The following is a 16,021-nucleotide window of genomic DNA, read 5'->3' on the forward strand; positions in this document are numbered from 1 at the left end:
TTAAATCGTAAAAAAATGGCGACGAGTGTAGTAGACCTTTTTCTTTCATTCTTAAACGCCATACCAAGGAGTTTGCTCGTTCGGAATCGGTTTTATGACACTCGCTCGTATTTTATTCCTCGCCTTCGTTTGACGCGCACGGAATCGGTCCCGCGAGATCGATTCGATGGCACGATGTAGGTTGCGAATAAGGGAACTTATGGGAAAATATGCTTCAACCATTTGTTCATTCCGTTCCCTCGGCAAAGTTGCAGAACTTTTAACAAGAAGCTGAGTGTTGCTGACGGGATGAGATAAAAGATGAATAAAAAGCACCGGCGACGGATCGTTTCGATAAGTTTAATCTACGAGCAGTCAGAGAAAATAATCCCATGTTTCGTTTTGGACTGGAACGGTTTTGCCTTTGATTTGGACTAGGTGATTTAACGATGTTTATAAAATAAAATTTCGTAATACTTTCTTTCGGAACGTTTTAAAATGACACTTTCTTAAGCACATAAGAAACGATAGAAGAATCTTCATTCCATCGAGTTTCGTTCGTCAGAGCATCTTTCAGACTTTCTTTCAGAAAAAGACATGTCGCCAATGCTGCTGCCCCTAAACGATACACATAGTCCACTACTTAGAGCGCTTTGCTGGGCTTGCCTGGAACATGAATAATTGCCGGTTGCATTTTAATAATCATTGTTATGCATTATTATTTTGAAGCAGAAGAAAACTCAGGCTCCTCCCCGCACGTTTGAAAGCATGCTTCGAAGCTTATTTCTATGCATGATTTTTTAATTTATTATGATAATACACTACACAGACTGTCCCGCGGGCACAAAAGCTCCCGAGAGGAGTTTCCTTTCCGTTGCGCCAGTGGTTCGTGTTGCCGCTCAACTTGGCAGTTGATAAAATGCATTTACATTTTCATACCGGGGCGAAAGGCAGGGAAGGAGCAAAAAAAAAAGTGAAATGGTCAACGCTCGCGGGAAGATGGGAAAATAATGGTTCTGAAAATGGAAGCCGGCGTTCAATGGTTGAAAATGAAACGGGTGGAAGGCCCTGTTCTAGAACCGGTAGCCCATCATCATTACTCTTAGGATCCGCCAGCATACTCGATGCAGGTGGGGCAGTCTCTTTTGCAGCGTGTGGAAGCTGCCCATGTTGCTTTCGCTGCCCTATGGCTCACTGTATCCCGTCAGCTCGCGGGAGATGGTCCAAAGTTTTTATCACTCCACGAGCATCACTCCATTCTCTGCCAGGAAAGCTCGAGTGCTAGTGCTAGAGGAGCCCAATGTGGCAAGATCCCTCCGATCGAGCATATATTATGCTTCGTATCCATGCACGTAAAACTCCGAGCCAATGCCGTCCGGTAGGCCGTTTGATGATGTCTTGTTGGTTTTTGGTCACTCGATTCACAGATGGCCAGAAGCCACACAGACTGTTGCATCAAAAGCAATAAATAGCAAACAAAACATGCTCGAATCATAGAAATTAAAACACGGGCGCTATGCACATGACACATGCACATTTGGGTTTTGCTTCACATGGCACTGGAGTGCATGAAACGGTGCTTCTTGTATCATGATTACCAATTGAAGTTATTTTGTCCTTAGTAATCCTTTTTTAAAGTTTCACTATCAAATAAAATCTTAGTTTTGTTCTAAATGCAGAAACGGCATTTCAAAGATAAGATTGATATATGATTAGAACACATTCCTTGTAAATTGTTTCAATCGTTAACGGACCTTGCATCCCTTTTGACATTTGTGTTTGATGATTATTTTCTCACCGGTACATGTTCTTCGAAAAATATTGTAGCATCGCACTAATCTCACTTTGCTATGAAATTTTTTTAATTGACCATATTTGCAGACCAAACAACCTCACATTGGGTGAAAGCTACCTTGAGAAGAAGCAAACGATTCATCCAGACTGGAATAGAAAAAGTTTTTCGAAAAGTTATACTAGTTCTTACTCGCTATAATCCCAGTGAGCACGTTTGCAAGCCGCTTGAAAACGGATTATCTACTTGGTTAACCTTCTTCTGGATACAATACACTGTTAAAACATTAACATTATAAAATTACATATGATATAAACGACTGTGTTCAATTTAAAGAGACCGAATCCAATAAAAACGGGCCATGTTATCTTTACTGTCACGCACGTTTTAGCACCGCCAGAACTTATTTGCTTCCGCTCGGATGGTCGGTTTTTGTGAATCTGTATATTTTTATGCTTCGCGAGCTTGGCATAATTTGTAACCGACCCTTTTCATCGTCCTTCCATGAGGTGGGTTGTTTTTTTTAAAAATAACTGTTACCCATTTAATGTCACCCAGAAATTTTCGTTCGCTATTTCAACAGCAGCATGGTGAAGGTTTCTGGTGAAGTCAACTGGGCCAAGTTCAATACAAACTGCGTTCGAACTGGCTCGCGTGGAGGAAGCGAATGGAAATGCGTTTGTATTCTTGGCTCGTGGGAAAATTCTTTCTCACAGTACCATCCATTTGGAGGACAGTTGTCGGAATGTAAATCGGACGAGCGTACTGCAGCGAGGGTATATCGAGCATACCCCAACCATTGCGACTTTGTGAACCGGCACTAGTTCGAATAAGGAAGGCGTCCTTTCCAACTGCGACTGCGGGCCCCATGGTGCGTTGTTGAGTGGAGTTTGTGGAAACCCACGCCTGCGAACTCCGGCAGCTTCTTGTCGTAAACTAGCGTAAATGTGATAAACGATTCAGGCTTCTCCCGGAAACCGAAAAACGCGCGAATCCTTCTGCCAGTGAACTTGCTGAACGATGCTACCATTTGCAACAATGCTGCTGTCGGTCCCACGTGGTCGGATTGTGCTGTTCTAGTTAGTACCTTTTTTATTGTTTAGTTTCACAAAGCCAATGAATCTAACCCAACTTGCGCGCAGTGAACCGTGTAGTTGGGAAGGGAAATAAAATTTGAACGAATTACGGAGCGGCAAGTTGAAATGCTACCACAACTTTGTACGGTTAGTGTATGTTTTAGCGTGAAGTTGCTGAAATGAAGTTCGTTCATTGTGCTGGAGCACAAAAGCACGTGGTAGTGTACATTCTTGGGGCATGCTGGGAAATAGCATGAACTTCATTTTAATTTACTAAACGGAAGGTTGGGTTTAACATTTCATTAAAAGAGCTGACATGACTTTGTTTCGTGTAAGCTATGGAAAACAGGGTTGATTTTATCAAGAACGTATTTGTTCATCCTTACTATGGAACCGTTTTGAATGAGCACGACATTTCGACCTAGAAAGTAGCGTTACTCAACACAAACGGTTTTTGCTCAGTCTGCAAGTAAAGCCTAACCAACTTTTTAATTCTAATTTCCCAGATGTTATTTTGGTTGAATTTTTTTAGATGCTTTGTGCTCTGTGTTTTATTTACACATTTGCAAATATTTCTAATGGTAACATGTACGAAACCTACTTATGCTGCCAACATTTCTCATCACGTACATCCCAAATATACGAACTATTAAATTGACGAACTAATTTATTTCATGCCCAAAATTATTTTATTCGCTTTTGTGTTCGATTGATATTGATTTTATGATCCTTTTATTTGTGGTTTCCCTTTCAGGATACATTTTCTCTAAAGGCCTAATTTTGATTTCGTGATATTTTCCAGCGTTCAATTCAAGCGTGACAGGTATTAGAACAATCAATCACGAGGTGACGGATAAGAAAAACAAATGAAAACCATGTCCAGGTGATTGATGTGGTTTTTCGATAACCCAAAAGGATAACTTCGTTGGAGTGAGCCCTTTGTCTGGCTGCTGCTTTTGAGAAGCTGTTGAATGAAATTTGAAAGAAAGCACCGTGTTTTGACGTTGTGTTAGATTGTCGTTTTTCCTACCACCCTATTGAAGGCGCGGTTAAACCAAGGACAAGGAAAAATCGTTGTATCATCTTCTAACAGTTCCGCAAAAAACCGCTTTGCAAATTTTCCTCGTTCTCTGTGTCTTTTCCTGAGAATTTTCTCGGGCTTTAGTAGCCAGCACTGCTGAGTTATTATTTATACTCTAGCTAGCACGGATCTGAAAAAGAATGCGGTATATTAAAGACTCTGCCATACGGCATAAAATTTAATTTTATGATATTTTAACATCACGTATTTACATAGTTGTTTCTTCGGATAATGAAATATCTTGTTATTGCAGTGAAGAAAACATTGGCCGAAAAAATAGCATTTTGCCACCTCGGTAGATTATTGAAAATTAAAGATGAGCTAGAAATTAAAACAAACAAGATTCGCTTCAAAGAATCTTAAACATACACTGAAGGTCAGAAGTAACGTTAGTCGGCCCGCTTGCGTATCATGCAGCATAACTTAAATAATAATCGTCTGTCTATTGGCACACTTTTGCCTCTTACCGGAGGCTATCTTTAATACTTTCCTTCAATCCAACTCCACTCCCCAAGCGCCCACCGAAGAGAATCGGTAAAAGCTGACTGGCTGACATTAGAAGGGCTCGGTGACGGGATCACTAATCCAGTGAACAATTAACCTCGGTGCTGCTTCCACTGCGATATCATGTTTTTCCGGGGCGCAAAACGACGTTACTGGCGAGTTGGAAAAGGGCCGCGGGGGAAAGTTGGAAAAAGAAAGAAGGAAAATTAATCCGAACGGTCCGGAACAAAGAGCCAACCGTGGTCGGCGGCCGAACATACCACCCAGTACACTAGCCCACCCACCGGTTGCCACCCATGCTCGTTGCTCAGCACCCTTTGGAAGGGATGTGTTTTTTTTATTTTCAGGAAAAAATGCAATCCAGTGTCATGCAATGGGTCTGTTGATTGGATGCTGGATTCCAGAACCGGGTTAGCTTGACAGCATAACTTCGCTTATTTTTAACCAGCTCTCCAAGAATGTTTTGCACACCCTGCGTAGTATTACGACATTCTTGTTTGACTTACGTTTCGGTTTTTCTTTACAGCTGTCTATTTGAGTTTAAATACAATTTTCACAACATTCTTCAATGAGTCAGTTTGTTCAATTTGCTTTATGATCTTAGCAAAATAAACTAATTAAAACAATGCTGCTGACCTGAAAATACCAACATCAATCCATTACACCCGCTATGAACTTTGTCTTATCTTTACTATCATATTTATTTTCTTTTACAGTCCAACGGTATCTTCAAACATCCACAATGAAGACAACAAAGATTAAACACGCAGTACGATTGGTGTAATACTGACAAATGGTTTGAGGGTCGAGTGTTTCACTTTTGACCTTATACGGACAGCTGCAAGTCACTTACCCTAATTCATTCCGGGTTTTCCCCGATAAAACGAGGTTGAAGCTTGACGCTAATCAAAAAATTCCTGCAAACGAATGTTTTTCTTTCGCCGTAAGTATTCGGACACAAGGAGTAGGAGATGTTAGAACAGCAGTTGTTTTTTGTTCCTACTTGCGATTTGTTTTTCGTGGTGAGATCAAACACGATGTTCCGTCCACCATGTAATTCACCGAGTTATACTTTCAAACGAGTGGGTAAAAACAACGCGACTCTGACGGCAATTAGCTGATGGACAACGGTTTTTGTCTTCTTTTTCACTTTTTACAGTTTCTCACGAATTACGGTCACAAACCGGATTCAGTTGGAGGATTGCTGAGAATGGAATAAAAGAACCAGTTCGTAGGAATGGTTAAGCCCTGTGGTGATAATGATATGATGGGTACGTTCGGTGATATGGGTACGTTCAACTTTTTTGCGAGACGAACAGGGTTGATGCCTGGTTGCGTGGCACTTTTGAAATGTTCTTCGGAATGGATTTTATGGATTGGAAAAACTACATCAACGTGTGATGACTTTCTACTTTCTGCTGTGCAGGTGATGATTCTCAAATCTAGTACGACTGTTGTATTTCCTTATAACAGAGGATTGTTTACCAGTCACATGTCCCTTACTGTGATATGTGGTCGTATGGTGATTGGAAATGTTGGTATTAGATTGTGTGCGCTATCTGCTTATACTGCACCGTAACATTTTTCGCACTTGCAAAAGCTTTTTGTTTATTACTTATGTCTTGTTATAGCTTTAATTTTATCTTATTCTTTCATTCACCCAAGTACTACAACTATTACTATTAAGATTATGCACTTTGCAAAGTTATATCTCAGTGAGTTGATGTTTAAAATCAAAACTAAGATTTTTTTTAGTTTCGTTGAGTGTTGAAAGTTGAGGAGTAAAAAAATGGTTATATGTTAATAAAAATAGCTAAAAAATAATGTTTTTCGCAACTTTTATATATTTTGTTAAACTTTAGTCCCATTAACTTTCGCAACTCCCAAATTTAAAATTTTTTAACATCAAACAAAGATAGAGATTTGATAACAGTATAACATATTCAAAATAAATATTTTCCACAAAAGATTGCTGATACATTTCAGTGCACAGTGATTATTTGATAATTGAATCTTCTTAGAGGTTTATTTTTTATTTCCGAAGCTGTACCAATAATCGTAAAGTACAATAATTTGAGCGTGGCTCGCTTCGATTATCACCAGCCATCTCCAACGAAAGAATTTCAATCAATGTCAACAAGCGCCCTATCATTGTGTTGAAATTTATAAATAAAAAACACAACCAAGAAATCACACGAATTCCTGATGTAATAGGATATCTTCCGCTTGTGCTGGTTGATCATTTGCCACACGACGCAACAGGCAACACTGGGGAGGGTGGGTTGGTGCAGCACGAAAGCTTTAGCGATCACTTTCAGTGTCAAGTTCAAGACGTGACTGACAAAAAAAAATCAAAAAAGAAAAAAAAACGATGTTTGTCCACCCCCTGGGGAACGGTCGGGGATCGGCGCAACTCCCAAACATAACTGCACGGTTTTTTCCCTTGTTTTGGTAGGTTCGTGTTTGTCCGCCAGATATACTTTATTTACTTTGGGTTTCCATTTTCACTCCCTTTCTCTACCTTTTTCCACCTTTTCTACTGCATCTTGGTCTTCAAAATCCCGTGCCCGTCTGCTTCATTTAGGGCCAACAGTCGTCGCTGCTCGAATGCAGTATTTCAAAGTGTTTGTCTTCAGCACTTTGGATGCTGGGAGTGATGGTGGGGCGACTGGGGAGCCACGCCACGGAACAGCAACACCTTCGGCCGGTTCGGGACGAAAGAAACAATTTGTTCCACGCCGTGTTCTCATCGCGGCCATCGGGATCATCATTCTTTCGGCTCGTTGGCATGCCCGGGAGATCCCATGGTAATGTTATGCTTTAGCAGCTTTTAACAGCGAGCCGTTTTTTGCCTCTTTTAAGTATTTATTTTTTCCTCTTTTTCGGTTTCACGACCACCGCGGGAGGGTGTTGTTCGCAATTGGAATTTATCCCCCCAAAAACCGAACCCTTGGGAGGGTTTTTTTTCATCGTTCCGCGGGTTTGTTACTTTTTTCACTTTCAACATACTTTTTGTCCGAACTCTTTTGGCCCCATCGTGGCGTGCTTGGGCTGGGAAGGTTCTGCGCGGAGGGGCGCGTTCTGCGATGGAATGTTTGGGGCTGCCGTGCGGACCATCGTGAAAAACCAAAAAATAAATCTACAACATCATCCTTCAGAACAAGCATTCTGTTTACAGTCCGCTGGCTGATGATTCTTTCTTCAATTTTCAGATTTTTTTATACCGTCATCGAAAAGGGTTCGATTACCTGCTTTGGAGTGGATGAACCGGGTGCGATGGCCCGGCCTGTTGACACTGTCACTTAGAAGCGTGAAACGGGGCGAAGAAAGCGCCGGTAAAGCCACTCCAGGTTGGTGACGTTTGCGTTATGTTTGCAGAAGCAATTTGAAACCCTACGAAACACACACACAAACGGGTTTTATTTTCACTCTGTTCAATTCAATGTATCGACACATTGGATCGCGGAAGGAAACTCTCAAGAAACTAATTTCGGGATAGAAATGATATGACGGACAAGATATGGTTTAATGTTTCAAACATTTCTCCATTTTCATCTTCATTCGGTTATTCGGCAAGATTGATTATTGCCCCCCCACCGTGGGTCGATCGATCGACCATCTCGGCCAGAGAGCATCAACTCTGAAAGCAAACATCTGTGGTTTCGCGATAACACTCGTACACATGCTGGCAGCACATTTGACCTAGAACGGTTTATTCGCGAGGGGCCAATTTATGCCTTGGGTGCGCTTGCCGATTGCGTGTTTCTTTTTTTCAAGATCGAGCACCAACCGGCGGACAGCGAGCAATCCGGATCATTTCTTTCGTTCAGGTTCTTATGTAAGCACAGCGGAAACCCAAATAACATGATAACCACGTTATCAACGTTCAGTTCAGCTGGTGCATTTGCGCGCTAAATAGGGGAAGGTGGAGCAAAAGGCACCGGTAGGGTAAAATGCCCCGGTAAACGCTCGACCTGTCGAATGACGAAATTTGCATCCATAACTGACAATTTTTAACATCTTATATTGAATTATGTCATAATGCGTTACATCATATAATGCTCGGGTCATTTTGTACCACATTTTTCAATGGTTGTGTAGATTACGCTTTAGTAACCATCGGTGATTTATTATGTTGTTTTTTTTCGTCCAAAATGTACAGAAACTTTGGGTATAATTCTCGGATAAATTGCAGAAATATAAAATTCCACTTCAGTGGTGCATATTGCCTCACATTACCTTAATAGGAATTTGATTGCAGAAAACAAAAAGCAACATCTGCAAATTTATTATCAGGTTCAGAGTCTGGCAAAACTACACAAGAGAAAGAAAACGCTGTCCAGAAGATCCGGGGTTTGATCGGGCGAAACTGGCATTGAATTGCCCTCAGACGACCTTAAGCAAAACTGAGTTTTGTCTTGCTTCGACCAAAAATCGTATAAAAAAGCCGGCCCGAAAAGATCGCATCTTAAAGTGGATCATTCAATCGTCGTTGCTGGTGTTCGCCTGGCGGCAGTATCTTCCCAAGGATGGTGACGAAAGGAGTTGCGGTGTTTAGTGCGATCGTTTTAGGGTGCTTCTTGTGCGGAGTGCAAGGTAATACTCTAGTGCTTAATGCACCGGGATTTGGAACTTTGTCGTAATGAATTTCTAACTTTTCGTAACACATCGCAGGTGTTCGAGTGGCCGAACAAAGTGAGTGATTAGAAAATCCGGTACACTTTACCCAACCAAGGGTTAACCGTTTAACTTTTTTTCATACATTCATGGTAAACGACAGAATGCCAGGAGTACATCAAGACCATCGCCTCCCTTAACCCCGTGCCGGTTGACCGGACGAACGAGTTCGTGACGCAAATAAACGGAGTCCCTGCGAAGGAGGCCGAGTTCCCGCACCAGGTCCGACTCGGCCAGTGGTTCTACGAGGACTACGACGATCCGAGTTTCATCGTCCGCTGCAGTGGAGCTCTGATCAGTGAAAACTACGTTTTAGTGTCCGGTCACTGCGTTTGGGCTATGGGTGATAAGTATGTTTCTCTTGGGCGCCACGACTACACGAAAAACTCGTCCCTACCGGAGGTACAGATCCAACATGGGAAAAATAACTTTATAGAGCATCCGAACTTTAAGCTGCAATCGGCGTACGACGACATCGGGCTGTACCTTTTGACAGAGCCGGTTAACTTCACCTCCCACATCTATCCGGCCTGTCTCTGGACGGACGAAAGTCCCCTGCAACTGAACAAATTCACTGCAACCTCGTTTACACTGGGGAAGTTAGGTACGTTGCAAAGCTTAGGTCCTAATTTCCGGACGTAATTTTCATGTGCTTTTATTGTAACAGAGAACGACACGGATGACACGCACGTGGCGAAGCTCCTCGTAAATGTAATCCCCAATGCTGAATGTGACGCGGTATATGTGAACAGTACCTATTTCGATGACGGTCTGACCGACAACCACCTCTGCGTGGAGTCGCCCGTTGAGTGGAAATCGGCCTGCCAAGGAGACATGGGTGGTTTGCTTCAAACTCTTGAGAAGGATTCGAAAACGGTCTACCGCCTGTACGGAGTGGAGACCTGTGGAAATGACTGTACGGAAAATCCTTTGAAGTTTTCCTACACTAAGGTTCAAAAGTATCTAGATTGGATCGAGGAGATTGTCTGGGGCGCCTAGAACACCGACAGATCTGGCGAAACTTTTGATACCGGAGACCTTTTCTTGAATGTTGCTTCCGAAATAGCTCATATATTGAATTTGTCCAGCAATTGCTAAGCAAATAAACGTGTGGTTATATATAACATTTTTCTTTACTTTTTTGGGGCGAATCAATTCCTTTTCTATTATTTGGATAGAATGATGTATTGTGTATTGTATTATTTTGAAATTCTCATAGAACATCACAATAGTCATACCGACCGCCATGGAAGATGAAATCCCGCAAAAGAAACAATGAAGTAAGCCCATCGCGAACAATTCATGTTTACTCTTGCTGTTGTTGGTAACTGAGTTTGGCATCTATTTAGTTCGCGCTCACGAATCCAGTTGAACGTCAAATGTTTACTTACGGTTGGCCGGTGTTTAGAGAACAGTCGCTTAAATTTAGATGGGCTCGAACACGGTGTACCTTAGCTCGGGTTATTTTGCACCACATTTTTCAATGGCGTATGGAAAAGAATGGTTTTGTAGATTATGCTTTAGCAAGCTTCGGTGATTTATTATGTTGTTTTTCTTTTCAATCAAAATGTACAGAAACGGAGGGTATAATTCTCGAATTAATTACAAAAATTTAAAAAACTTCGCATCGGTGGTGCATATTGCCTCACATTACCTTAATACGAAATTGATAGCAGAAAACAAAAAGCAACATTTGCAAATTTATTATCAGGTTGGGTCTGGCAATGCTACACAAGGGAAAGAAAACGTTGCCCAGAAGATCCGGGGTTTGATCGAGCGAAACTGGCATTGAATTGCCCTCAGACGACCTTGAGCAAAACTGAGTTTTGTCTTGCTTCGACCAAAAATCGTATAAAAACGCCGGCCCGAAAAGATCGCATCTTAAAGTGGATCATTCAATCGTCGTTGCTGGTGTTCGCCTGGTGGCAGTATCTTCCCAAGGATGGTGACGAAAGGAGTTGCGGTGTTTAGTGCGATCGTTTTAGGGTGCTTCTTGTGCGGAGTGCAAGGTAATACTCTAGTGCTTAATGCACCGGGATTTGGAACTTTGTCGTAATGAGATTCTAACTTTTCGTAACACATCGCAGGTGTTCGAGTGGCCGAGCAAAGTGAGTGATTAGAAAATCCGGTACACTTTACCCAACAATGGGTTAACCATTTAGCTTTTTTCCATCTACATTCATGGTCACACGACAGAATGCCAGGAGTACATCAAGACCATCGCCTCCCTTAACCCCGTGCCGGTTGACCGTACTAACGAGTTCGTAACGCAAATAAACGGAGTCCCTGCGAAGGAGGCCGAGTTCCCGCACCAGGTCCGACTCGGCCAGTGGCTCTACGAGGACGACGATGATCCGAGTTTCATCCTCCGCTGCGGTGGGGCTTTGATCAGTGAAAACTACGTTTTGGTATCCGGTCACTGCATTTGGGCTGTGGGTGATATAAGTGATGGGTATGTTTCTCTTGGGCGCCACGACTATACGAAAAACTCGTCCCTACCGGAGGTACAGATCAAACATGGATCAGATAACTTCATACAGCATCCGAACTTTAAACTGCAATCGGCGTACGACGACATCGGGCTGTACCTTTTGACAGAGCCGGTCAACTTCACCTCCCACATCTATCCGGCCTGTCTCTGGACGGACGAAAGTCCCCTGCAACTGAACAAATTCACTGCAACCTCGTTTACACTGGGGAAGGCAGGTACGTTGGAAAGCTCCTAATATCCGGACGAAATTTTCATGTGTTTTTGTTGTGACAGTGAACGACTCGGATGATACGCACGTGGCGAAGCTCCTCGTGAACGTAGTCCCTAATGCTGAATGTGACGCGGAATTTGTGAACAGTACCTATTTCGATGACGGTCTGACCGACAATCACATCTGTGTGGAGTCGCCCGTTGAGTGGAAATCGGCCTGCCAAGGAGACATGGGTGGTTTGCTACAAACTCTTGAGAAGGATTCGAAAACCGTCTACCGCCTGTACGGAGTGGAGCCCTCTGGAAATGACTGTGAGGAAAATCATTTGAAGTTTTCCTACACTAAGGTTCAAAAGTATCTGGATTGGATCGAGGAGATTGTCTGGGGCGCCTAGAACACCGACAGATCTGGCAAAACCTTTGATACCGGAGACCTTTTCTTGAATGTTGCTTCCGAAATAGCTCATCCATTAAATTTGTCCAGCGATTTCTAAGCAAATAAACGTGTTGTTATATATAACATTTTTCTTTACTTTTTTGGGGCGAATCAATTCCTTTTCTATTATTTGGAGAGAATGATCTATTAGGTATTGTATTATTTTGAAATTAGTTTTGAACATCACCGTCCGTCATATCGACCGCCATGGAAGACGAAATCCCTCAAAAGAAATAATAAAGTAAGCCCATCGCGAACAATTCATGTTTGCTCTCTTCAAAAGATCCCCAACCATACCCTCGCACGGTCTTCCATCGGTAAATGTTTTCCAATCCAATTCACCCGGATTCGCTTCGGCCACAAACGGGGTTGATGATCGCTCTGCGCCCCATCGTGATCGGGCGATGTTTTTGGGTCGCGCTGATCGCGCGATCTTGAATCGAAACGGGCCCGACGAGCCGGCGTTCTGATGACCGTTCGATTTTCTTTCATTCTTTCCACCCAGCCATCGCCCGACTGGTTCCGACTGATGTTGGCTTTCGCGACAGAAATGTGACATTGTTGCGCAATAAATTCGAAAGAAAGCTAACGGGATCGGCCTTTAGTGGAATGTTCTGTTTTTTTTTTATGTATATGTTTTGTGTCCTCGGCAGTAGAATCGTGCAGAACTGGAGGATGAAGACGATAATAAAGTATGCAAATTGTGAACCGAAATGAACAGCACTTGGACGATGTACAAGAGCACACAGTAAAAGAAGGACTCCGTGCCTAAGGTATGTTATGTTCTTTAAATCTGATGGTATGACGATACGGGGAAAACTTATATATCAGGTTATTAAAACATCAAATCAAGTTGGATATAAATTTTCATTCGTGTGGTAGTAAAGATAATTCTACGATCAACATTACAAAATAAACTTGGAAATGCATTCAGTGAAGTGGTTCTTAAAAAAACATGAAGCATCTAAGGCAATAAGAAAAGAATATTCCTCGTTCAAAAATGCAGCTTAAACATCGCAAATTAGCATACAACCATCGGAAATCTCTTCACTTCGGGAGAAACGAACTCACGGCATCCGAACCGTGCATGATCATCGCCCAGTCTATGTTTGCTGTTGATGTTTCGAGCGCGTACATGGTGAACCTCACCCATGCCGCAAGGTTTCACAGACTCCCGACTGCTTTCGAGAGGCATTGTTTGCCGATAAAAACCGTAAACCACCACCGCCTGTGGAGTGAAACGGACGAGAAGCTGGCCGGCAAAGCTCTTGACTTTCGTCCCGGGCACGAGGGCCAGCCACGGAGGCCAGAATGCATCTTTGCCGAGGTACTCACGGCACAACCACACCAGAACGCAATAACGATAATGCTAATGCTTTGCTTTCTAGTTGTTTGTTTTGGTTTTCCACATAAAGTCGCCTTTTTATTTTATTCTCTCGCGCACACCGCACATCAGCTCGGCCATGGGGTGGCGTGGCCAAGCTTTTTGGTGCTGCCAGAACTTGCTGAAGGTTCCATGAGAAGTTTTCCAGCTTCACCGGCGTGGCGGTGGATTTATGCAGCTTCGTCGGTTCCATTCTTTGTGCACGTTTGCATTCGTTTCGTACGTTCACACTTTTTTTGATCCCCTACCTTATCTCTAGCCACTTTTAGTTTCCGGTGTTTGCGGGTAAGTTTGTTCCATCTGCGGGTGAAATGTTCCGTAGATATGCTTCCTCTTGCACCGGAAGCTGGTCTTGTGCCGCCATGCAGCTAACAAGAATGTCAATTCTACTCTTACTTTTACGACTTTTAATGCAGCTTCTGACGTAAAAGGTTTATAATTTGAAGCACACTGTAGTAAGGAGGTTGTTTTTGTTAAAAACAAACATTCCAATATTTAATAAAATTTCACGTTGCTCATTTAATGGGGTTGGAAATATTTGGCTTTGATTGGTAGTGAAATAACCAGAGACTAACAAATTCAGTGAGTTTCAAACCTCCCATGTTAGTGAGCAATCAAGCTCATCAATTTAAAGAACAAATCTTGCTGGTGCACAAAAAGGAGCATGCCAGTGCGTTAAAGAAACTAAATCGCGGTTAAACTGAATCTCGAGACTGGCCAACTGCCCAATGCATCCCTCAGGGTGGAAGATGCGCCAGCGTTTGTTTTACAACCGTACTCGGCGAGAACGGAAAAAAATCACCGCATGTCAAACAGGTATAGAAATCAACAGGCAGGCGTTCAGAGGAGTTAAACCTGTACACGGTGATGGAAAAGGGATAGACTTGAAAAAAAAAACAAATAAATAAAGACAACACTGGAAGGTGGAAAGAAAGAGAAAACGAATGCAATCTTAAAGAAGTTAAGATGTGGAGAGAGATATAAGAACAAAAGACGAAAAAAAAGCTTCAGTCGGCAAGAAGAAAACTATCGAAAGAAAAGTCAACAAGCTAAAGCGAAAATCTTGCGTTAGAGAACGAAGGAGAGAATAAAAAAAGAACAGACAAATGGAGGCAACGATTGAGCGAGAAAAACGGCACAAAAACACCACCTCACGAAATGCACACTGTAAATTATACACACTCACACACACACATACATTTAAACACACATCTTCCGTCTGGTGGAGGAGAAAAACGGTGATCCGCAGACGGCAAGCTGGAAAACAATCCCGACGCTAAGGATGGGCCGAGATTCAAGGAATCGCCGTGGCGTTGATCGGTCGGCAAAGGAGCGAGGGGGAAGGGGGGGGGGAGAGAAAGAGAAAGAGCACATCTCTACTTGTCCATTCCTTTTGGCCCTTCGTTCCATGGACGATTCAGGTTGCGATCGCTTGATCGTGGCCCAGGTGAGAGGAAGAATGGAAGGAAAGATCGACGAAGTTCTGGAAGCAAGTCAAGGAAAGCTGAAGTCATCTTCAACGGGCCGAGGAACGATGAGTGAGTGGCGAAGGTGATCAATATCTGGAACTTCAGTGAGTGAGATGAGATCTTCAAGAAAAATCTCCAAGCTGCAAGCGAAAAGGAGGCTGCGGATTTGGCAGCATCTTGCAGGATAGGAAACTAAAGTGAAGCATTTTCGTCGATTTCTGACGAAGATGAGCAAGTGATGACCGCGTCTGCCGAGGATCGGGTGAGTCGGGTTTTCTGCTGCCCGACCGGAGTGAGGGTTGAGAAGGAAACGGATGGACCTGTCCGGTGTGCAGAACTCTCGCGGCGCGTCTTCGCGATCGGGCGTGCGAGGTCGAAAGGGAAAGAGAGAGAAAGAAAGAAGACGCAGCCCGCAGGCCAGGTAGCGAACGGAATGCAGGAAAGCAATAAAACGAGCGGGAGAAAACGTCCGGGGACGCCAGCAGGCTGCCGCATGGGCGAAGAAGATGCGCAGATACGCGCCCATTTGTCGTGGAGGGGCGAGGAAAGGGGAGGGGGTTGTGGTAAGGTGGCAAACCGCGGGTGCTCCCGGGGCCGCGAGCATTCCCGTTTCCCCATTTCTCCCGCGTGCCCGGGATCGCCTCGGCGGAAATGAGTTAACCGGGACCGCTCGAGCCAAGCGACGATCAGTTGTGCAAGATCGTCCAAAGAAGCGGGTCGCTTTTCCGTTCTAGTGCTGCTCCGCCTGCTGTTGCGTTGAAAGTTCCCGGTGACCTGTGGCTGGCAGAGTCGAGTTGAGGCGCTTTGTGGCGAACCCTGGTGTGCTGGTGTGTTGCGACCGACTAGTGTGGCCGAAGCGAACAGTGTGCGCACCTAACCAAACAGCGAACGCGTAAGTGCGCTGAAGTGAATCATTTTGCCC

At 43.5% G+C, this 16,021-nt stretch overlaps 2 protein-coding genes across 2 annotated transcripts; both read left to right on the forward strand.

The window, feature by feature from the left end:
- Positions 1 to 8,961: 8,961 nt before the first annotated feature.
- On the forward strand, positions 8,962 to 10,108 carry LOC131284437 (serine protease snake-like). The gene is made up of 4 exons (XM_058313295.1): positions 8,962 to 9,028; positions 9,107 to 9,127; positions 9,213 to 9,713; positions 9,777 to 10,108. Exons 1-4 carry the CDS (start codon positions 8,962 to 8,964, stop codon positions 10,106 to 10,108), a joined length of 921 nt encoding a protein of 306 aa, XP_058169278.1.
- A 943-nt stretch (positions 10,109 to 11,051) lies between these two features.
- Positions 11,052 to 12,205, forward strand: LOC131284438 (serine protease snake-like). The gene is made up of 4 exons (XM_058313296.1): positions 11,052 to 11,118; positions 11,197 to 11,217; positions 11,306 to 11,815; positions 11,874 to 12,205. Exons 1-4 carry the CDS (start codon positions 11,052 to 11,054, stop codon positions 12,203 to 12,205), a joined length of 930 nt encoding a protein of 309 aa, XP_058169279.1.
- The last annotated feature ends 3,816 nt before the right edge of the window (positions 12,206 to 16,021 follow it).

Source organism: Anopheles ziemanni, chromosome 3, assembly GCF_943734765.1.
Source record: "Anopheles ziemanni chromosome 3, idAnoZiCoDA_A2_x.2, whole genome shotgun sequence".
NCBI classification, from domain to species: domain Eukaryota; kingdom Metazoa; phylum Arthropoda; class Insecta; order Diptera; family Culicidae; genus Anopheles; species Anopheles ziemanni.